General features: G+C 43.0%; 1 protein-coding gene across 4 annotated transcripts in view; it reads right to left on the bottom strand.

Moving 5' to 3' along the window:
• CD109 (CD109 molecule) overlaps window positions 1–23,734 on the bottom strand; it is a 150,670-nt gene that overhangs the window by 91,761 nt on the left and 35,175 nt on the right. For 3 of the 4 annotated variants that reach the window (XM_079939828.1, XM_079939829.1, XM_079939827.1), the window contains 2 exons: window positions 9,618–9,646; window positions 2,607–2,837 (listed from right to left, as the gene is read on the bottom strand). In XM_079939828.1, the coding sequence (XP_079795954.1) occupies window positions 2,607–2,837; window positions 9,618–9,646 (260 nt within the window). Of the gene's footprint in view, window positions 1–2,606; window positions 2,838–9,617; window positions 9,647–15,565; window positions 15,621–23,734 lie in introns of those variants that run through there. The other variant, XM_079939830.1, reaches the window with a different exon arrangement.

Genomic DNA, 23,734 nt, shown 5'->3' with positions numbered 1-23,734 from the left:
GTCATTCTTGGCTGGGCAAGATGGGCCCCAAAAAGCGGGCCTCCTGTAGTTCCCAGATGCCTTCTCCACACTTGCCTGCAGGTGGTGCTGTGCTAGCGAGTACAATTTCATCCAAGTCAGGGGCTCTCGTTACACTACAGTCCCACTTTGCTCCGGGAAGTTTTTCTAAGAAACCACCTGTCCCATACTGAAAGATGTAGAAAAAGAAAACATCCCAGTCTGGTGAACCCTGGCCCAAAGGGCTCTTTTCAGATGGAGGAGCGCAGGGTGTGGGCATTCACATCACTGCTCTGACCCATGAGTACTGTGGTGAGCACGGCACCCACATGTGCATTCCCTCACTGGTCCCAAACACAGTGGGTTCCAGGTAGAACTGTCCTGCCCTGGCCAAGGGGACCACCCAGCCGCCATGCCAGCGGGATCCCTCAGGACCAGAAATAGCAAGGGGAAGGGCTCTCTGTGCACTTCTGGGAAAGCCAAATGTGACAGGCCAAGTCCAAAATCGGAGAGAGGAACCCAAAGAATCCACAAATCACAATCAGCAGGGTTCGTTCTGGGTTAACGCTTACAACAGACAATTGATCCAGGGCTGATTTTTATTCGCCTGAGACAGAAAGAGGCAGATCGACTGTTAACAACCAGACAGGCAGACAGTCACTTCTAAATCCTCCATTTACACAGAGCGTCTAGTAAGTGCTCAGTATTTGTGGATAAATGTTGAAGGACCGTATGAATGGCATCCCTAAACTGCTCAGAGAGTTCCATGAATTTAGAAATGCTATTCGCTACGGCGACCTGCTTTATTCCAACACAGCAAAGGCAGACGTTCACAGAGCTGCTGACTCTGAAATAATACCAGTTCCATTCAAGAAACATGCCAACCAATGTGATATTTGCTATAAACACATCTTGGCTTCAAGTTATATGTACACATGTTTGCTTGATTTTTGTTTGTGTGTTTGTTTAGCTCATAACAACAACAAAAACTAAGAATAGGAAGATACTGAACTAAAAAGCCTAAATTTGCCTTCCATTCTGTTATTCCTCAGAACATTTTTTTTCCTGTGCCACGTCTTCTTTTTTGTTTTTAACATCTTGATTGCAGTATAATTGCTTTACAATGCTGTGTTAGTTTCTGCTGTATAACAAAGTGAATCAACTATACATATACATACATCCCCATATCTCCTCCCTCTTGCGTCTCCCTCCCACCCTCCCTATCCCACCCCTCTAGGTGGTCACAAAGCACCGAGCTGATCTCCCTGTGCTGTGTGGCTACTTCCCACCAGCTATCTATTTTACATTTGGTAGTGTATGTATGTCCATGCCAGCCAATGTCCTGGGACTGAGGGGATTTTCCAGTACTAAAATCAAGAGAGTCCCAGCAAACTGGTCACCCTATTTCTATGTCATTGGTCAAAGGTCTAATACTCTCCTCAGCTTAAACGTAGAAAACCAGGTCCAGCCGGACGTCAGTTGCCTCCAGCTTGGCCCTCACTGGAAGCACTCAGTTTGCCAACCATGCTGCCTCCAGAGCCCAGAGTACTCAGGCAGAGGAGGCCAAAAGATTTCCTGCCAGAGGGGCTCTTAGTACAACAATAGCTAATGTTTAGTGAGTATGTTCTATGTGCCAGGCACAGTTCTAAAGGCTTTACTTGAATCATATCACATAATCCTCACAAAAACCTTTACAAGGTGTTATTTTTACACATTTTACAAATAAGGAAACCGAGGCTCAGAGAGGTTGATTAATTTCCTCAAGGTCACAGAGCTAGCACCTCTTCTTCTTAGAGCAGAGAGTGATCCTTTTAAAATGTTAACTCAGATCACATCATGCCTCTCCTCAGAATTCTCCAGTGAATTTTCATTTCACTCACAGTAAAATCCAAAGTCCATATCAGAGCCGAGAAAATCCTGTATAGCCCCTCATCCAGCTGACCTACCTGTACCTGATCTTATCTCCCTAATATCTGTCCCCTCACTTCCTGGGCAACAGTGCACTGCAAGCTTGTTCCCCCAATGCACCTAACAAGTTTCCACCTCAGGGCCTTTGCATATGCTATTCCCTCTGTTTGTGGAGGCTCATTCTTTTATTTCCTATAGGTCTCTGTTCAAATAGGACTTCTCTAACAACCCTATAGAAAACAGCAAGTACAAACACTCTCTCTCTCTCTCTCTCTCTCTCTCTCTCTCTCTCTCTCTCTCTCTCTCACACACACACACACACACACACACACACACACACTCTTTTTGTATATATCTGTATGTTTATTTATTGTCTGTCCACTACCCACTGGAATGAAAAGTCGATTTAAGCAGGGACTCACCTTCTGTATCGAGGACACAGAAGTTTAATAAATGTTTGACAAATGAATTAATCAATGAAGAAGCCAGGACCGGAACCCAAGCAGGCTTGACTCTGGAGCCTAAGCCCTTAACCCAGTGCTGTACCATCCCCCTTCCTAGAGAAACCATCCCACTTTGGGAGGGAAGCTTAGCCACGTGAATCCTAAGACATCCCAGTACCAACCATGTGAGCAGAACTTCCAAGAGAGCTTCAGTGAGACGGCTTTGAACCCCCAGCTTTATTTCTGTCTGGCACTCACCTTAATTAGAATGTTTAAAGAGGTTTTGTACGGCTTAAAATCTGAGAAGAGTGTAACAACACGAAACTTCACTTCTTGCTTTGGTTTATACAGGGGCTTGTCTGTTTGAATGAAGACAGTCATTCTCTTGGTCTCAAATGATAAGCGCGTACTATTCGAGAATAAAATCTCATCCTGGGCACGTCCAGTGACATGGAGCTCATAAATCTCATCACCACTGTTCATAGGCAGCTGGGGGGAAAAAAGACATCAGATGTATCAAAGTCTCATTGTTTTACCTCAAAAATGTTTTTAACTGTAAGTGAGAATTGAAACTTTAAATACATAGTATTATCAAAAGTAATCACGACGTTGAAAAATGCATCCCTCCTCCTAACCACCAAAATTAAACAATTTGTTTTCTCTCTTTCGACATCCTAGAGTTTGCTCTCCAGTTAAACCACAGGGTTCCTGGACTGCAGGAACCACGTCCCACAGCTCTGTCAGCAGTCACCTTGTCACTTCCTATCCCAAGCACAAACTCTTCCGCACTGACAGTCACTGTGGGTCACAATACCCTTCTCCTCCGTGCCTCGGGTGAAAGGCACATTTGCACAGGCTTTGCTTTCTTGCCATACCCTCTCCAGGACCTCTCACCTGTCCTAGGATGCACTCTCCTCCTGCATCTTGTGCATCGTGTCACAGTCCTGGTAAGTTTGATGGTACCGTCGTTTCACTGTTTCTGTCACTAGTGGAAATCCTCCCTTCTAGCATGAACAGACCAGAAGCCACACTCAGCCTACGCGCACCGTGTCATTCTACCCCACGACAATCCTTCCGGTGGGTGCTCTAACTAATACCAGCTTACACAGCAGGGACCTGGGGCTTGGAAGAGTAAAGGAAGTTGCTCCAGGTCACTGGCTGAGATTCAAACCTGGGATGAACTATATACTACTCTAACAAGAGCCTTCATGTGATGGTTTTAAAATATGTCCAAAATTTCTCTGACCCTCCTCCCTTCAAAAGTCAGAGCCCCTCTCCTGGGCATATACCCAGAGAAAACCACGATTCACAAAGACACACGCACCCCAATGTTCACTGCAGCACTATTTACTATAGCCAGGTCATAGAAGCAACCTAAATGCCCATCGACAGACGAATGGATAAAGAAGATGTGGCACGTATATACAATGGAATATTACTCAGCCGTAAAAAGTAAAAAAAAATTGGGTCATTTGTAGAGAGATGTGCATGGACCTAGAGACTGTCATAAAAAGTGAAATAAGTCAGAAAGAGAAAAACAAATATCATACCTTAACACATACATGTGAAATCTGAAAAAACTGGTATAGACGATCCTATTTACAAAGCAGAAAGAGACAGACGTAGAGAACAAATGTACGGATACCAAGGGGGAAAGGGGGGAGGTGGGATGAATTGGGAGATGGGGATGGACATATATACACTATTGATACTATGTATAAAATAGATAACCAATGAGAACCTACTGTGCAGCACAGGAGACCCTACTCAGTGCTCTATGGTGACCTAAATGGGAAGGAAATCTAAAAAAGAGGATATATGTATATGTACAGCTGAGTCACTTTGCTGTACAGTAGAAACTAACACAACATTGTAAAGCAACTATACTCCAATAAAAATTAATTTAAAAAGAAAAAAAAGGTAGAGCATAATTTCCCAGGGACTCGCCTCTCAAGAGGAGAATGAGGCTGTGTCATTAACAGGACAGCTTCTGCCTGGGTCTCTCTTTCTTGGATTCCTCGCTCTGGGGGAGGTCAGCGGCCATGTGATAAGGACACTCAAGAGGCCTGTGAGAGGCCCACAGTGGGAGGAACAGAAGCCAATAGCCACCACCCACCTGCCAGCCACGTGAAGAGCAACCTTACTGAGGACCCCCAGGCCTGGTGAAGCCTTCAGATGACATCGGCAGCTCAGAACTGCTCGACGACATGGCTCGCAAATTCCTGACCCACAGAAACTGCGGGAAATAATAAAAGTTTACGGCTGTGTCACACCAAAGTTTGGGGACAACAGGTTCCACAAGAATCGATCACTAGCGCACCTGAATTTTAGTTCATTTTCATAGTCATAAACCTGAGATTCTGAAACTAACGTTCTGCCTCCGTTTTGCACATAAGAGTTGTCCACAGAGAGCTCCAAGGAGATTTTCCAGAAATAGCAGCCACCAAAAAGCCAGCAACATGGATAAGAATATGAAGGAAACGTAACAAACCACCAATACAGTGGTCAGCAGGAAATAGGGAGAAGAATACTGGTGTTTGCAATTTACTTGGAAATACATTTTAAAAATAAGATCAATTAATGGACGGAGAGATGAGGAGATGCATAAATATGTGATTGAGCAAGTGTGGTAAAATGTTAACAGTAGATTCTCAGTGGTGGTTATAGGAGTGTTCCCTATGAAACTCTTTCAGGTTTTTTGGATATTTGATACTTTCATAGTAAACTGTTAGGAGAAACAATCAGGAACATCACCTTCAAATGACCTCTAGTACTGATGTTTGCTTTCCTTTAATAAATAAACATTCACTGAGCGCCTTTGAGCTCCAGGTTGCTCTACATGCTTGGGATTCAACATGAACCAAAGATGTACGCCCTAGAGGGCTGAGAATCTAGCCTGGAACTTGCATCCTTATGTTCTATTCTCTCAAATGATGCTCCAGTCCTCAGATTCTTTTAAACAGAGTCCTTAACACCGCAAGCAGGAAAATATATATGCCAGGAACCAGCACATCATTTGCTTGTATACAGCACAGATTTATAAATAGTTCATGCTTAAAAAATATATTAGATGGAATTTCTCTGTATGATTTGGATATCGTTGGATCATTTTTAGTGGCACAGAGGCCCCAGAACAGACAGTAGATTGAAGACTGACGTCAAATTAATGATGCAGAGGTCTGAAACTAAAGAGACCTATTAACCACGAGGAGGTCAAAGAGTTAGAAAATTAGAATTAACACAAAAGTGTCCAAACCATTTTACTCTGTCCCCCACTCCATCCTCCTTCAGGGAGTTGACACAAGAGGAGATGGTACTGACTATCTTCCTGCTCCTTTCACTTACCCTAATTCTCATTTTCAACACTCCCCTGTTAGAAACCCCACCTCTCCCGATGTAAAATTTAGGTGATTTGGGAATCCTCAGAGCCTCAGTGCTAATCCTAGAGCTGGAAAGTCTAGGGTGACGATATGGACTTGTCAGAGTGGACCTGGTGCGCCCCCATGAACGATGAGGCATCGCCGCACAGCTTAGCGTGTCACCATGGACTCCGGCTGTCAGTAGAGACCTTGGTCATCCATTGGGAACAGTAGAGGGACATAATGAGAAGGAGACTGGAGAAAATACTGGGGATGTTAAGCAACCTTTATGAAAGATTCTCTCTGTGCCAGACCTGCAGTGGGTTGTAACCTGCTTCCCACAGTGGAGAGGACCCAGAAGGTAATATAAGCTCTGCTGGTAAATTGCTTCCCACCTTCTTGGGGGACACAATTACCAAAAAGGATTCCCAGAATTGGAAATAAAGGAGTTCCCTAACGAGAGACTTCCTTATCTCTTACACAAGGACCAATTATTTAGCCACAGAGGTTTTGGATCCTACGTGTTGAACTGAGGTCACGGGGCTGGGAAAAGATGTAGTTCCCATATACAGACACTGTCCGGCAGCAGAATAAGCATCTGGGGGTATACAATACCCAGGGCTTAGATCAACAAAATATCAACGAGCATCTGAGTTGAGCACGGTTGATTCTCAGTTAGGCTAAGTCTATTTTGTGTATACATAAACGCAAACTCTGCGGGTAGATGATAGAGGCATGTTCAGAAAGGTTCTTCATGGACAATAAATGGATTCCTTATTCTAATCCGGGCCGTCTGAAACCATCTTCTCTGAAAGATCAACTGTCTTAAGGAAACAAACAACACAATAGTATTTATCCTACTTTATTTCACTAATAACTCCAGTTACCAAAAGTAATGGTAATTTCAAATAACTTTCAAAATAAAACTGAGAAATTTAACATGATAGTTTCTATTTTAAAATATGTTAGTAATTAAACTTTAAAAGCATTCTAATTTTATTAGGAGGTTTGGATTAACAGATATACACTACTATACACAAAATGGACAATCAACAAGGACCTACTGTATAGGACAGGGAACTATACTCAATATTCTGTAATAACCTATATGGGAAAAGAATCTAAAATAGAATAGATATATGTATATGTATAACTGATTCACTTTGTTGTACACCTAAAACTAACACAGCATTGTAAATCAACTATATTCCAATATAAAATTTAAAAAAAGTTTTTAGGCATGTTAATTTTAAAAACCACTCCCTCGTTTTAAGTTGGATTTACTTACAAAGAGAATAAAAAGAAACTTTTTCTAGCACGTTTTGTACAAACAATAATCTTTATGTTAAGTGTAAATTCTGTTTTTTTTACTCCTTATTGAAGGCTGACTTTACTGTATCAAAAACAGAAACAATGAGCCAGTTAGATATTAAAAACATATTTGTTTTAATGCAGCCAATATATTCATATTTTATAGCAAAACTTCAGGAGGACATTAAAAAATAATTTAAAATATTACATCTACAAGCATCAGAATGCAAGAGCACTTGGAAAGATGGGTCTATTTTAATTGAACACTCATAAAAATGCAGAACCTTCTATTTTTGCCAAGAGTTATTAAATTTTCCCAGACACTTTATGACTAAACCTTTAAAATTTTGTTTTACTAAAAAGGGATCTAGTCCTAAATATAACTCCTGGTAAATCTTTCAATAAATAATTGCTATATCTACATACAATAGAAATGGCATAATATTAAAGACAAATATAAGACGTTGGGATCAGTATTCCTCATGGTTAAGACTTTAAGGCTAATAGTAGCCAAATTTGTAGCTAATTGGGACAAGTACAGCTTATAGGCACATTATGGGAATCAGCCAGAGTGCCCTCGTCCGCCCACATGCCTGCCCCTTCCAGACTTGCTACACTCCAGGCCATGCCACTGCAGACGTCTCTGAGGAAAGCAGACAGTTATTATGCGTTGAGCTGTGATTCCTGAACTGAAATCTCAACCCCTTCTGCTACCAGACAATTATATTACACAGGATTTATTTTAATCTTCTCACTGTAATACTTTTTCAACAGAGTTATGGACACAGACACCGGTGGGCCAGCACCTAATGTCTGAGGTCACATTAATGCAGCCTAACATCTTATTGTCACTAAGATTGGGTTTTTTTCCCCACGTCTGCCTGCTCAGGGCTTCCCTCCCCCCAACTCCACTTTCTATTATTACAACAGTATATTTGTTAGTAAGGTAAGTACAAACATAATAATAAGTAAGAAACAGGGACTTCCCTGGTGGTCCAGTGGCTAAGACTCCGCGCTCCCAATGCAAAGGGACCGGGTTTGATCCCTGGTCACGGAACTAGATCCCACATGCCACAACTAAAGATCCCACATGCCACAACTAAAAGATCCCACGCTGGGACTTCCCTGGTGGTCCAGTGGTAAAGAATCCGCCTTCCAATGAAGGGGATGCAGGTTCAATCCCTGGTCAGGGATCCCACATGCCATGGGGCAACTAAGCCCATGTGCCACAACTAGAGAGAGAAAACCCACATACCACAACTAGAGAGAAGCCTGTGCACCACAACAAAAGATCCTGCATGCCACAGTGAAGATCCCGCGTGCCTCAACTAAGACCCAATGCAGCCGAAAATTTTTTAAAGATTAAATAAAATAAATATCAAAAAATAAAATAAAAAGACACTGGAAGAACACAGTTAATTTTTTAAAAAATAAATAAGAGATCCCACATGCTGCAGCTAGGACCCGATGCAGCCAAGTAAATAAATCAATATTTTTTTAAAATAGGTGAGAAACATAATAGTTATAGAATGTAAGTAATTTTTATAAAGGACAGTTTGGGAGCACTATATTCTCTAAGAACCCCAAAATGAATGTGGTTTCTGAAGGTGCTTGATAAGTAACCTTCAAGAGTTAACGGGGAACCTGGCTCATCGGGAGATGTCAACCTTACGTAAGTGTCAGGGTCAAAGTCATCAGTCATCTAGTCCCAGAAAAGTACACCAAATTGTCCTCTTGGTGGATGCTCTGTTCTATTCGACTGTACATTAAATGTGTGAAGCTCCAAAACAAAACAGTAATAAAAGCACAAACTTCCAAATTAAAGCCATGAGACACAGGACTAGTTCACAAACAATATTTAATAAACAGGTTTTATGACTCTCTCAACAAAATAATAACCCTTTCCACTTCTGTAGCAGATGCTACAGCGTGTTCACATCTCATTTCACCTCCAAGGTAACCCCTATGAAATAGACTATACCTTTATCCCCCTCCTCCAGGACCGGGACCATGGTGAGGTGAGCCAGGCACTTGCCTCAACTGCAAAATTTAAGAGCGTGCCCAAAAAACTCAGTAATCAACAGTTAAAGTTTTTGAATATTTTCAAGAGTTTTAAATAGCAAAGGTGATGCAAAAATTAAATTACGAAACAAAAGATCAAAATTTCAAACAAAGACAGGGTTGGTATCAATTACTGTTGTTTTATTTTGCCTCGGGGTACAGTTCAGCTCAGTGAAGCACTGCCCTTTTCCAGGACAAAGAAACTGGGATGGAGCATTGAGTACACACCCAAGACTGGAAGGCTTGTTAAGGCAGAAGCGGGACCAAACCCGCCCAGGTACCTATGCTAACAGTCCAGGCCAGTCCCCCTCAGTGAAGTTCTCCATTTTACGAGAGGAAAATCTCCACTGTGAGTTTGAAGAGGCTAATATCCAAGCTCCCTGAAGTAATATTATTCTTAAACAATCTGAAGGTGGAACTGAACTCCATCAAACTCACAAGGAATGTAAATTAATATAAAAGCCAATAAAATACTAACTCATTTATTTCACGGACGTAATGTATATTTCTGAAACCAAATTTTTTAATAAATACTTACGGGTGGAAGAGTAAGTGTCTTGAAAGAGCCTGAAAGGAAAACGGGGAAGAAAACAGTCATAATTTAAATACAGTGATATAATACAAAACTTGTAAGACTCCCTTAATACTCTTTCAGATGTAGAGGGAATCAGACTTACAGAATCACAAACTTATTTAGCCAAACCTAAACAATTTTATTAAATCCCAGAACACCTGAGAGATTATTACATATCCCTGTGCCAAAGAATTAAGACTTAAAAGGCGATCAGTGGGTAAACCTCTCCCCAGAAATTAGTTACGTTCTGCTTCTCTTTTCCATGTGTAAGTTGCCACTGCTCTTGTTACCCTTTTAAGGCTGTACATGTTTGAGGGACACTCCATACAGTGTACAGAGGGAAGCTGAGGTTCATTTCTAATGTTCATTTCTCATACACTCATGATAAAGGGGAAAAAGGAAGGCATTAGTCACATCAGGGGTGAGCTGGGACTCATAACTGACCATTAGTATTAAAATGATGCAGACATTTTTCATGTAAGTTCCTAAAAAAGACTGCTAATTTAACCCATGCCAATTTCTCATCAACTCTATTTATTGCAAGGGAAAAAATGTTTCAAGTTAAAAATAAAAGAGTACTTATTCAAAGTTCCCATTTAAGGGACATGAATTCAGAGGCGGTGACAGGCCCTCGGTTCCTTCATTCATTGAAGAAACACTTATAAGGGTACCACAGTGAACAAGACAGACATGGTCCCTCTCCTCCCGGAGGCCACATGTGCCCACCCCATGGGAACAGACAGGTACAGCATGGAGCGGGGGAGAAGCGAGTGGCCTCTGCAATCAGACCACATAGGTTCTATCCCAAATCAGCCACATACTAGTCCTGTCCTTGAACATGTTACCTGATTCTCCAGGTTCAATTTTTTCACCCACAAAATGAAGGCAATCACACAAAGTGGCTGTAAGGAATAAGTAAGCCAGTCCCTGTAAACGGTACAGAACAGTGGCTGGCATGTAGGAAACACTTGATAAATGTGTCATTACACTGCCAAAAAGCTTGAAGCGTCACCCACTGGCATGTCAGTGTCCCTCTACGGCAGTGGGCCTCAGATGTTTATGATGGAGTACTCAATCGATACGAATATTTGGTGCACGGTACCACGTCAAGTTAGATGTATAAAGTTATATACCTGCACTTTCTCAACCAAAATATAAATATTAGAAAACCTGACTTTCTTAGTTTTTCTCAATAAAATAATGGAAATAAAAGTTAGTATATTTTCTACCTACTCCCTTATAAATGGTCTTGCGACTCCCAGATGTGTGCACCCCACTTTGACCACTGCCCCAAGGGGCCTCGGTGAACTACAAGTATGTTCTCAGAAGCAGATAAGCAACTCATCGAGTCACTGATCACACAGCACAGATCAGTTGATCTAATAGCTGTCACCCTAGGAAGCGAGGAGCAGCGCTCTTCAATAATTAGGACACAGGACAAAGAATGTCTTGAAAAGGTGAAGGAGGCAGAACAATTGAACAGATATAGGTCCACACGGAACGGCTGCAATAGGGGCGGGGGAGGGCACTTCAGAGGGGCCACGGGAGGCGCCTAGAGGAAATGATGCAGTCTAGGGCTGTAGGATAAGGAAAAACGAGCCAGGTGAGAATGGAGGGGACCAGTTCCCAGGCAGAGCAGCAACAAGTGCAAAGGCATGGAGTCTACTGAAGAGAAGAGCTGTGTGAGACACGACCAGAGGCAGGAGAGGCAGTAGAGATGAGGCTGGACCAGACCACAAAAGGCCTTTTAGACAGGCGAGCCCTCACCAGAATGGTCTGGGTCACACTGTTATCCCCGCATTCTGATTGAGTATTTGTCCCGGATCTTTTTGTGGTTTAGCAAAATATTAATATGAGATGGGTTTAACCTGCACAAGATTTAACTTTGAAATTGTATAATCATGCTTTGAGAACATCTCCATTTGTGGGAAGAAACTTCTGTTCATTAAGTTCTTGCTTTTAATGGGAGAGGCATACTCTATACTGAATTGAAGGGAAATTGAGAAGCCCCATAATGATGCAGCAACTAAACTTGATGAAACACTCAAAAGAACCATAAGTAGAGACAACTAACAAGTTCTGTCTTGTAAAAATATTTGTTGAGAAGAGGCATAGGCAGACCCTGCAAAATACCTGGGCTGAAACACATAAACAGTTCAATATGGGAAAAAATTGAAATTGAGAATACCCTCCACACATCAGAATTTTCTCTGATTTTACCAGGTAGCTCAGCACTTGTGGACAGAGTGTCTTCTCAACTAAAAATATTATGGTCACTGTATACCAACAATGAACAAGTGGAACCTGAAGTTAAATTACAAGGTCCACTTACATTAGCACCAAAAAAAAAGAAACAGGCATAAATCTAACAAAACGTGTACAAGATCTAGATGAGGAAAACTACGAAACTCTGACAAGTGAAATCAAAGAGCTACATAAATGGAGAGACATTCAATATTCATAAATAGAGAAACTTAGTTGTCAAGACATCAGTTCTTTGCAACTTGATCTTTAGATTCAATGCAATCCTAAATCCTAATCAAAATCCCAGCAAGTTATTTCATGGATGTCAACAAACTGATTCTAAAGTTTACCTGGAGAAGCAAAAGACCCAGAATAGCTAACGTAATACTGAAGGAGAACAAAGTTGGAAGAATAATGCTACCTGACTTCAAGACTTACTATAAAGCTACAGTAATCAAGACCATGTGATACTGGCAAAAGAATAGACAAATATATCTATGGAACAGAATAGACAGCCCAGAAATAGACCCTATAAATACTGTCAACGGACCTCTGACAGGCAGAACATAGGGTAATTTTAGGGCAGTGAAAATACTCTGTATGATATTATGATGACGGACATATGTCATGACACATTCATCAGAACCCACAGAATTCACAACACCTAGAGTGAACCCTCACATGAACTATGAACTTTGGGTGATTATGATGCAACATTGCAGGTTCATCCTTGGTTAAAAAAAAAAAAATGTGCCATTCTTGTGGGTGATGTTGATAATAGGGAAGGCTATCCATGCATGTGGACAGGGAAAATATGGGAAATCTGAAAAAAATATTTTTAATTATTTGAACGTTCAAGTTGAACATTATTATGATAACGGTCAGATAACTTGAACATTCAAATAAATAATGGATTATAACCTACTGAATAAAATAAGAGTATGAGTGTGTGCTGATATATAATTTAATAGATGACTAAATGAAGGAGAAGAAAAAGGGTTTTTTTTTTACAATTTTTAATTTATTTTATTGAAGTATAGTTTATTTACAATGTTGTGTTAGTTTCTGCTGTACAGCAAACAGATTCATTTCTACATATATATTCAGAAAAAGTTATTCTTTACCATAGAATTCCAATAAATAAATGTATAAGGAATCATGGAATTAGAAAATTCCACAACAATAATGGTAATAACTGATTCAGGCGAATAATCATCAAACTTGTGTGCACAAGTGGACTGAGTGAGACCCGTAAGAAATAATAAACCATTGCTGTTTGAAGCTACTAAGTGTTGGGAGGTTCGTTCACAGCAAAAGATAACTGGAACACGTTTGAAATAAAAAAGATTAACTAGCAATATTAAGTATTATTATCCTTATTTTACAAATGAGAACCTGAATCACAGAGATATTAAGTGACTTCCCCAGGGTCACACAGGAAAGAAGTAACGGAGCTAAGATTCTAAGCCACTGCCTCTCAGTAGAAGAACGGCAGCTGTACTTTTGTTCTTGCATTCTTCCCACCTTTGATTATTATAAAAGTTGCACAGCCTGTGTAGCCTCTTTGTGTATGTTGACACCCTTATTGCCTCAGTCACACAGGTTCAACGTCGCAATCCCCTTGGACTCCGGGCTCTCCTCAGCTCTATGTTAGTCATCACCAGAACCTAGATCCTTCTTCCACAATGTTTCTCCCAGCCCTCAGTTACACTACAGGCGCTGCAATGGTGGAGCTCATTGAAACAATTCGTGTTATATAAGAACTTCTGGAAAGGATATAAAAGCTAGAAAATTTCTTAACTCTTTTTATCAGTTCTTCACACTACACCGTTTTCACAGGTTTGAAGCTAATTTCAAGATCAGAAAAACCCATCTTCAAAGGAAACAAGAACCACACGTGTCTAAGGTCGGGTTCCCTGGGAAGCCGACTCGGACACGGTGATTCAAGCACAGGGCGAGAGCCTGGGACCAGCACCTAGAGAAGGGGAGGGATGCAGAGGCGGGACTGGGGATGAGGGGAGGGCAAGAGCCTCAACACAGGCTCGAGCCGTGTCCACGGGGCGCCCTCAGAAGCAGCGCTGACCCCTGAGACTTGTCCTGACTGGTGGGGAGGGGCTGGACCTCCACCCAAGGAGGAGTTCCCCTGGGGCAGGGTGAGTCTCCCTAGCGGTGCAGCCCCCAGGAAGCTGGCTTGGAGGGCGGTGGGCTGCAACCTTCCCAGCAGCTTCAGGGAATGAGTCTTCATCCCCGACAGGCTGGTTCCGGGTGGTACAGCATCGTACCCACCACAACGTCCCACAGTGGAATAAAATCAGAAATACTAAACTGCAGGGAGCTGGGCCCCAGCAAAACAGCGCCCTCGATTATTCAGAGTCACTGATTTTTCGTGACTTTAGGATAAACCATCGGGCTTGACTATTTTCTCAGCCCAGTGACTGGAGGAAACAATGTGCTTCCTTTGGGCCTGACACACTGGCTACCTCCCATCACCGGCAATCTCACAGACTAAAGGCTGCGTGTGTGTGTGTGTGCGTGTGGGTCTGTGTGTCTCTGTGTGTGTGTCTGTCTGTGAGTCTGTGTGTGTGTTGTGGAAGGGGGCGTAATTTATTTTTATCTAAGTGACACTAAGCAAGGAGAAAGTAAAAAACAGCTTCGAGTCTCCAATCCAAATAAACCTAGTAGGTTGATCAACTGAAGGGCGAGCATTTCAGCGGTTCAAAGCCAGCTACCCAGATGTGAGGTGCAGGAAATCCCATTCACAGAACTTCTGTTTTTAATGGGACTCTTCATAGAGTCAAAGCTTTGAGGGGTTTTCTTATTAAAGAGAAATTGGAAGAGGGGGTAGACTGCATGCCTGGGTCTCACTGCTCTGACATGTGACCGTGTCCATCACAGACCCAAGAAACACACAGCTGCCCCCAGAAGCTAGGGTGCAGGAGCACAGAGGCTCCCACAAACCCCTAATTCTTGCTGGATTCAGGAGTGACTCAAAGGATGTGCAGAGAGATCCAATTTAAAGTCCGCTCACTTGTCTCATGCGTCCTTATTAAAAGGTTGACTTGAAGTACTTGAGATTTTTTTGCAACTTGTCTTCCCTCTAAATTGACAAGGGCAGCTTGGAATTTCCTAGGCACTTAGTAAAGTCTTATTTGAACGTCCTAACATTCTAGCAGTAATTTACGGCACCAAAATATAAAATCGGGGGCAGGGTGGTAGGAGTGCAGATGAGAAATAGTCATCTCTTTCTCTGTGGTTGCTAGGTTGAGGATGAAATAGATTGTATTTGCAAATTGTTGTGAACATTGTTTTCTCCCTTTTGCCGGAGCTCCGGGCTCTACGCAGACAAGGGAAATAGTCACCACCTCTTAAAATGCTGCACGGCATTCTCAATCACTGACTAAAGATGCGCCCTGTTCTGTGAAGTCCTTCTCAATGTTCACTGCAGATAATCTCTGTAAAACTCAGATCATTTTTGTGTATAACCAGAGAAAGTAGATCTTAAAATTCCTGCAGTGCTTTCTCCTTCCCAATGCCACCAAAGCCACTCAAAAGAAACCTTGTTTTAAAGCTTCACACTTGGCACAGGCCTGAGAGCTGGCCGTCATTTGATTTACAAATAGAGTCAAAGCTATTTTTAAATTGTGTAATAAGCATACACAAAAACTAACCTTTCCTTAACTTTTGAAACACACTCCATAATGCCATATGCTGCCTCTTCTGACATCTGTGCTCACCAGACAGCTCTGCAGAAAATCCCTGAAGGGACGGAGAGTGTGTAATTGGAAATCCAACTAGGTCCAGAAGTACTCTCTATTGGGAAAAAAAAGGATTTTCCACCATATACGTACCTGGCTTAGTATTTACTGGTTAATTACTTTTGGCAGCTCTCTGCTGTTCAGTAATGTACAATAATGAACTTAAGGACATCACTTTTGCAACTAAAAGTTTTGACCTCTTTACCAAGTTATTAAATATTCTTTCATCAATACCCTCATTATTCAGCATTTTCTTTGATCACAGATGGAGAAAGTGGGAAACGGGGTTTCCACCACAGATCCATGGAAGATAAAACCTTAAAATATGTTTCTGCTTCGTGGTTTAATGTCATTTTTAAGCCAAGGAACTCTTCAGTGAATTCAATCCATACAGAAAACACAAGTATTTCAAACAAAACAAAACAAAAAAGTTTCCTTTGGTCCCTACACACTCCTTTAAGTTTTTTCTCTCCTGCTTCCCCTTGCTTACAAATATCTCAATAAATAACAGTTTCATAAAAAATGTTTTGTTCCATTTAGACCACTGAGTATAAAATAGGTCAAATGAAAACCCACTAAAAGTAAAATAAATAAAATGGTACAATATAAACTAAATGTTAGGGCTTCCCTGGCGGCGCAGTGGTTGGGAGTCCGCCTGCCGATGCGGGGGACACGGGTTCGTGCCCACATGCCGCGAAGCGGCTGGGCCCGTGAGCCATGGTCGCTGAGCCTGCGCGTCTGGAGCCTGTGCTCCGCAACGGGAGAGGCCACAGCAGTGAGAGGCCCACGTACAGCAAAAAAAAATTTTTTTAAAATAAACTAAATGTTAGGTTCTATACATATGAAAAACCAATCAAGCCAGGCTCTGGGCCGCTAAATGTACATGGCATTTATTATGGCAGGGTCAGGAATCTGCAGCCCACAGGCCAAGTCTGGCCCATGCCTGTTTTCGTACAGTTCATGAACTAAAAATGGTTTTAAATAGCTGGGAAAACTAAAAAGAATAATATTTTGTGACACGTGGAAATTATACGAACTCCAAATTCAGGGTCCATAGGTAAATTTCTGTCGGTGCACGAGCACGCTCCTTTGTTACGCACCATCTATGGCTGCTTTCACGCTACAATGGCCGAGTGGCTGCAACCAACACCACAGGCCAGCAAAACCTACCGTGTCGACCATCTGGCCCTTTACGGAAACAGTTTACTGACCCCTATGGTGTGGGGCTCTTTTGGGGAAGACATCCTCCTTCCTCAAGGTATGAGGAGTAAGGTTGAAGGCCCACTCCAGTCAGAATCAAAGAGCCATCAATAGAGACACACGGCATTAAAAAAAAAAAAGCTAAAACACAGACACCTGGCCTCATGCCACAGGCTTGCGCTCAAGAGGGAGGCATCAGGGCTAGGTGTGATGCCGGGAGACGCGCGGTATAACATAGCTGACATTCCCAAGTGTTTACTGTGTGCTAGGCACCATGGTAAACGTCCTAAAGCAGTACATTACAAAAGGAAAAAGAATAAAACATTTAAAAAAAAAAAGGAAAAAGAAATGGGTGAAATTAATTTTAATAACATTTTATTGAATCCCATGTATCTAAAATATTACCATAAGATTTGTAATCAATATGAAACAATTATTGAGTTTTGCCGCAGTTTTTGGCAGTAAAAGTATTCAAAATCCAGTGTGTATTTTATACTCACGGCCCATCTTAAGATGTACGAGCCACATGTCAAGTGCTCAAAAACCACATGTGGTTACCATACTGGACGGTGCAGCTCTAAAGCACTGTCTCGTTTAATCCTCACAACAGTGTTCTGAGGTCCGTACTATTATTGTTGCTTTTATGCAGATGAAGACACTGAGACTAGATGAGATGAATGACCTGCCCAAGGCCACATAGGTAGTAAGAAGTAGTGCTAAGGGCCCAGTTCCAATGCGGCTTCAGAGTCTCCCAAACTGTACAGGACAGACCCAGCTAATTCCTTCTAAAATACCAGTCCCAAAAAACCTCATACTCCCTCCTGTCTCGCTTCTGTAGCTTACTGCACCCTCACGCTGGTATCTGGACACACCCACTCTTCCATATTTTCTCTTATCCATGTTGTTATTGCCTCAAGCACCTACGTAGCCCTCCAGGGGACCATCCGTCTTCAACGCAATAGGCTCCTTTGCAGCATTCATTCCACACTCCCCGTTCCCATGCATGGCAGACACAGCTAATCCAACCACTATTTCAGTAAACCCACGCTTGACCTGAAACCGTCAACACAGCACTCCGAGCAGCCTCTACAATCAAGTTGAGCTGGCACATGAAATGAAATCTGCTTTGCTTCCTCGTAAAGAACAGAAGGACAGGAACTCTGTGTGGTCACCAAACATTTACGCCACCAGTATTGTGTCATATACAATTTGGTGCCTCTCTTCCTTAGGAGATGTAACACGTATTTCAGTGAAATTTAAATTTATAATACTAAATCGTTTCTGCCAGCTACATTTTCATAAATGTAAACTCCTAACGTTGTCCTGCCAAAAGAAGCTACCAGGTGCTCTTGGTACGCGGGCCTCTCACCGCTGTGGCCTCTCCCGTGGCGGAGCACAGGCTCCGGACGCGCAGGCTCAGCAGCTATGGCTCACGGGCCCAGCCGCTCCGCGGCATGTGGGATCCTCCCGGACCGGGGCACGAACCCATGTCCCCTGCATTGGCAGGCAGACTCTCAACCACTGCGCCACCAGGGAAGCCCTGCCAGGTGCTCTTAAAACACCTTCCTCCCTGTTTATTTCCAAGCGCTTTACCACTCTGGTTTTCAGATTTTAATTCATGAATCACTTCTTCAGAACTAAAGACCCACAGACCTGCCCACCACCTCCCTACTCCGCAGCCTCCACCAAATCTTCTTTGATCAGTTTCACCCTCACTCTTGCAAAGGAAGAAAGTCAGGTCATGGGGTTTTCCTAAGGGAAGTGAAGACTAGAAGGGACAGAGGACCCCCATAATTTCCACTCCTCCAGTTCTGTCACTGTACCTTTGGTATGAGGTCCTATTAGCCCAGACCAAGATGTGATGAGTTACAACTCCACTTCTTATTCACACTTACAACCACAGTGATAATAAAATGCCTCTACCCCATCCCCTCAAGCTTCAAGTGAGGCACACGTCCACCATGAAAAGCCCCTTTCTCTTCCCCGTTCTCCTGTGTGCCCTCCCCTGATGCCAGTACGGGTGTCAGCCCTTGCATCTCAATAGCCCACAATCCAGCAGGGACCCAGGTTAGCGCAGCACCAGGGAATATCTCCAATTCTGTTTCTTTCCCCAGTGAGCCACTGCTTTTAACGTTTATCCCCACTTCCTACAAAGAGATGACAGATCTGCACAATTTAGAGGAAACTATAGCAAGGTTTTCTAAAATCATATTTCAATTTTATTCATCTCAAGTTCAGACTTCAAAATATTTCTTTCTCTTCTGTTTCTTCTTACATCAGAGGAAAAAGTACTTTTTAACGCTAATCCACTCACCCGTGCTCTCGAACCTGATCTCTTCTTACCCTGAATTATCCACCCCTCCCCTCTGCATCAACCCTTTTACCTCTCTACTGTGTTTTGTTTTTCGTTTTTTGTTTTTTTGCCATACGCAGGCCTCTCACCGCTGCGGCCTCTCCCGTTGCGGAGCACAGGCTCCGGACGCGCAGGCTCAGCGGCCATGGCTCACAGGCCCAGCCGCTCCGCGGCATGTGGGATCTTCCCGGACCGGGGCACGAACCCGTGTCCCCTGCGTCGGTAGGCGGACTCTCAACCACTGCGCCACCAGGGAAGCCCTCTACTGTGTTTTTTAAGAGACAATCCACCTCTCTCCTTTCAACCGTGAAACTTCTACAGAGTGGTCTACTGCAAAGGTGATATTTGAATCAAAACCTAAGCAGCTGAGTCGTGAAGACACCTGGCAGAGTGCATTAGAGGTAGAGAGATGAGGAAATGCAAAGGCCCTGAGATGGGAGCGTGCTTGGTGTGTCGTAGGACCTGCATGAAGTCCAGAGAGGCTGCGGAGTGAGGTGGGAGTCGTGTGAAACGAGATCAAAGGGAGCTAGATCGCGTAGGGGTCACAGGTCATCGGAAGGCCATTGGCTGATACTGAGATGGGGAGTGACAAAATCTGGCCTATGTTTTCTGGCCATTGGATTGAGCATAGACTATAAAGCCGTAAGTGTAGGGAGAAAAAAAAAAAAAGATAACCTAGGAGGCTACTGCAGTAATTTTTTTTAAAAAAAGAGTGGTCGCGCTTCCCTGGTGGTGCAGTGGTTGAGAGTCCGCCTGCCGATGCAGGGGACACGGGTTCGTGTCCCGGTCCGGGAGGATCCCACATGCCGCGGAGCGGCTGGGCCCGTGAGCCATGGCCGCTGAGCATGCGCGTCCGGAGCCTGTGCTCCGCAACGGGAGAGGCCACAGCAGTGAGAGGCCCACGTACCGCAAAAATAAAATAAAATAAATACAATAAAATAAAAAGAAATAAAAATTTGAAAAGAGTGGTCTACACTTTCTGATTATATTTCCTCACCACCTATTTATTACTGAAAACTTGGCTCCCAACAATCGACTGAAAACCATTCAGTTGAGGATCTCTAGTGCCCTTTTTCCTGTCCTCTTCTCTTCTCTGACCTTCTGGGACACTACATACTGTTAAGACCTAACTTCTTGGTCTTCTTCCTTCCCTTGGCTTCTGAGACGTCTCAGCGTCTCCAATCCATCCCTGCTTCGGTTGCTCACGGGCCAGGAGCTTCACTGACTTCTTTCCCTCCTCACAAGCGCCTGTCATCAGGCTTGTTCTTTCCATAAGCGCTGCCTCCTGTACATCCCACGCCTTCCCACCAAGACTTCAAATACTGTCTGCCTCTCTGAAAACAACGCCTTCAACTCTACCCCTAGTTACAATTTCAAACTTATCTGCTGCGTATCTCCACCTGGGTGTCTCCCCACACTTACATCTAAAGCAGAATGTAACATCTTTTCAGAAAACACACACACACACACACACACACACACACACACACACACACACACACACACACGAAGCTCTGTCTCCTTCTCATGTCTGCCACTCCCAGCCCTGGGCTCTTTTCCTCTGACACACCCTTCCCTTCTCTCGTATGTGAAGTAACTGTTCCCACAAAATGCCAAATACATCAGCAGAGGTGGACCACTCATGAATGGACATCTGTACAGCTCTGGGTGTAAAAGGTAACAGTACCAGGCACAGGCTCACACAAAAGAAGCACTATTTACCAACCACACTGAATTTTCGACACAAACAAGAAATAAAAACTCTCCAGCCTCTGCACTTTTAACATTATACTTATCCTTCTGAAACCTCTGAACCTTCTCTAATGCCTTCCTTCCTCTTCTGTCACACCCCCCATTCATTCACGCAAATAATCAATAAATAAAAAATTAATGGGGGGAAATGTCATCCAGGAAACAAGGCGTTCCAGCATTGTAAATCCTTCTTAACAGCATAATGGATCAAACAGCAACCCCGCCCAGATTCTTACAGGATCTGATTTCTGCTCCCACCACAAGCCCTCAGTGACTCATTCCCCTTTAGAAGAGCAGTGGTACGTGTTTAGCTTGGAGTTTAAAGAATCAGTCTGTTCACTTTCAACTTCACTCCATCACTGATTGATAGTCAAGCCCCAAGACCTGTTTCTCCACTGCTTTACATTAACACCAACGTTTAGAGCTAGGGGCCACTTGAAAGGCAAATACAGAAATCTGGGCGGGACCTTCAGCTGCCTTGAATCATCACAGAACTTGCCAAGGCTTGCCTCTCACCCTCAGGTTTTCCGGTACTTGGTCGGAACAATCCATGAGAATCCTTCTAACCGAAGGGCAGTTGTTCTCACTTTAACACAGCTGAGAATCACTTGTGATGACTGCTTAAAATAAAGTTTAGATTCCCAGACCTCACCCATGTCTTGATAGGGTGACCATGAATCTGCATTTTGAATAAATATGACTCACATTTTGAGAAACACAGCAGCAGAATTTAGTTTTAGAAAAGATCTGAGGTGCCTAGCCACCCACTCCCACCCCTTGCAGAACCATTAGTCCATAAAGAGCAACTCCACCTTGAGCTGAAACAAGAAACTGGCACAAAAACGCAGGTAAGCATTTCTAAACTCCTTAGTTAGCCTTATTTTCTTCCGTATCAGATAAAGCAACATTCGCAAATATACCCTAAGTCTCACACAGAGTTCCCCATATGTTCGGAGCGTTTCCTAGAGTATCACGGAAGTAGCTTCGGCTGCAAATGTGGGCGCCTGTGATCTGTTTCCAGCTCTACCACCAAAAGGCGTTTCACCCTGGGCAAGTCACCAGACACCACCCCCCAGTCTCCTCAGCCATAAACTAGCTGATTGATTTGGCTTATCTCTGAGACCCCGACCAGCTCCAAAATTCTACGAAGCCCAAACTAAATTAGGAGGAGAGTTGGCATTGCAACTTGCAACTCTCAGATCCAGGTTAGATTTCATGAGATCCAGCTCTGAACTACCACAAGCAAACGAGAAAATGATTTTCAAGGAAGACTGATACCACACTGCATCAATATCGCAAACAAAAAGTATTTCATGCTCTTTCAGGCAGTGGAAAGCCTTCAACTTCAGAACCATCAGTACCAACAGAACCGACTTCACATTCAGGCTATACCATTTAATGTGTTATCCCAGGAAAACTATTCTCTCTTAGCCTCAGTTTTCTTATCTCTAAAATGAAGATAATAGTGCATTCCTCCAAGGGTTATTGAAGTTAAAAATTGTGCATAAAGTCCCTGGCACTATAAGGAAACTCAATATTTAATATGTTACGTTCCTTCCCATCCCCTCCTAGTGAGGTGCCTTTTATAGAGTCCCCAGTTCAAGATCATCCCAACAGGTGACTAAGAATTGCCTCTGACATAACTGTTGCCATCATCTTCTAATGACAATAGGTACCAATTTCTTGAGTAAGTCCTATGTGTTTAAGTGCTTTAAACGTTACCTCATTTCACCCTCACGTTAACCGTATAATTGTACAAGGCGGAAACCACTGCTCTTCAGATGATTAAACTGAAGCCTGGTGAGAAGGTGACAGCCCACAGACACACAACCACTGATGGAAGGGCATCAGGTAGCCCGGCTTCAGAGCCCACGTTCATCGTGACTACACTCTGGTCCTTTATCCTCAGGTCCCACCTTCTTACTAATATATACTACACACAATACCAAAGACATGTGAAAGAAGAACCCACACCCTTTAAAAATAATTCTCATGTCACTGCAGGTTCCAAATGAGCTCTACTGGCACAGCTGCCCGTGCAAACCTTCCCTGGGAGGCCTGCACACAGAGCATACTAATTCATCTACGCTCATAAAAACCAGTTACTGATTTTGATCTACAAGCCATGAAATGTATGTCAGGAGCTTTGTTTCCACTAGAAAGCCATCCAAACAGAATTGGATGAGTTTTTTAAGTTCTTCAGCTAATATTTCCAATTATAAAATACTGACTTCCCATCCTTACTGAATCGAGATAGAAAATAAAGCACCCCATAGTCAATGGGAGAGAGCTAAAAAGACAATAAAGACAAAGAAGAATGTTTCATTCTTAAAGAATAGAAGGTAAACACCCCATTAGCTCTCCCAGATTTTAGGGCAAGAAGAAAAGGCAAGTTATTAAAGGATACAGACATACACATAGAGTTCACCTCACCCAGACCCTTCAGTGGGAAGATGGAAGCAGGCTCGACGCCATGAATAAATAAGAAGAGCCTCCAGGCCAGGAGACGCCCTGCCTTGCACCCAAGTTTGCAGCTGAGATTTTCTGTTTAGGTTTTTTTCTTTTGTTCTTTTTGCCGGGGGTGGGGGGTAGAAATTTTATTTTTTTTATATTATATGGAAATGCAAATCAAAACTACAATGAGCTATCACCTCACAGCAGTCAGAATGGCCATCATCAAAAAATATATTGAAGTATTGTTGATTAACAATGTTGTGTTAGTTTCAGGTGTACAGCCAAGTGACCCAGTTATACATATACAGGTATCTATTCTTTTT

This window comes from Stenella coeruleoalba (genome assembly GCF_951394435.1).
Source record: "Stenella coeruleoalba genome assembly, chromosome: 12".
NCBI classification, from domain to species: domain Eukaryota; kingdom Metazoa; phylum Chordata; class Mammalia; order Artiodactyla; family Delphinidae; genus Stenella; species Stenella coeruleoalba.
The sequence above is the reverse complement of the archived record's forward strand: the minus strand, read 5'-3'. Positions and strand labels throughout refer to the sequence as shown.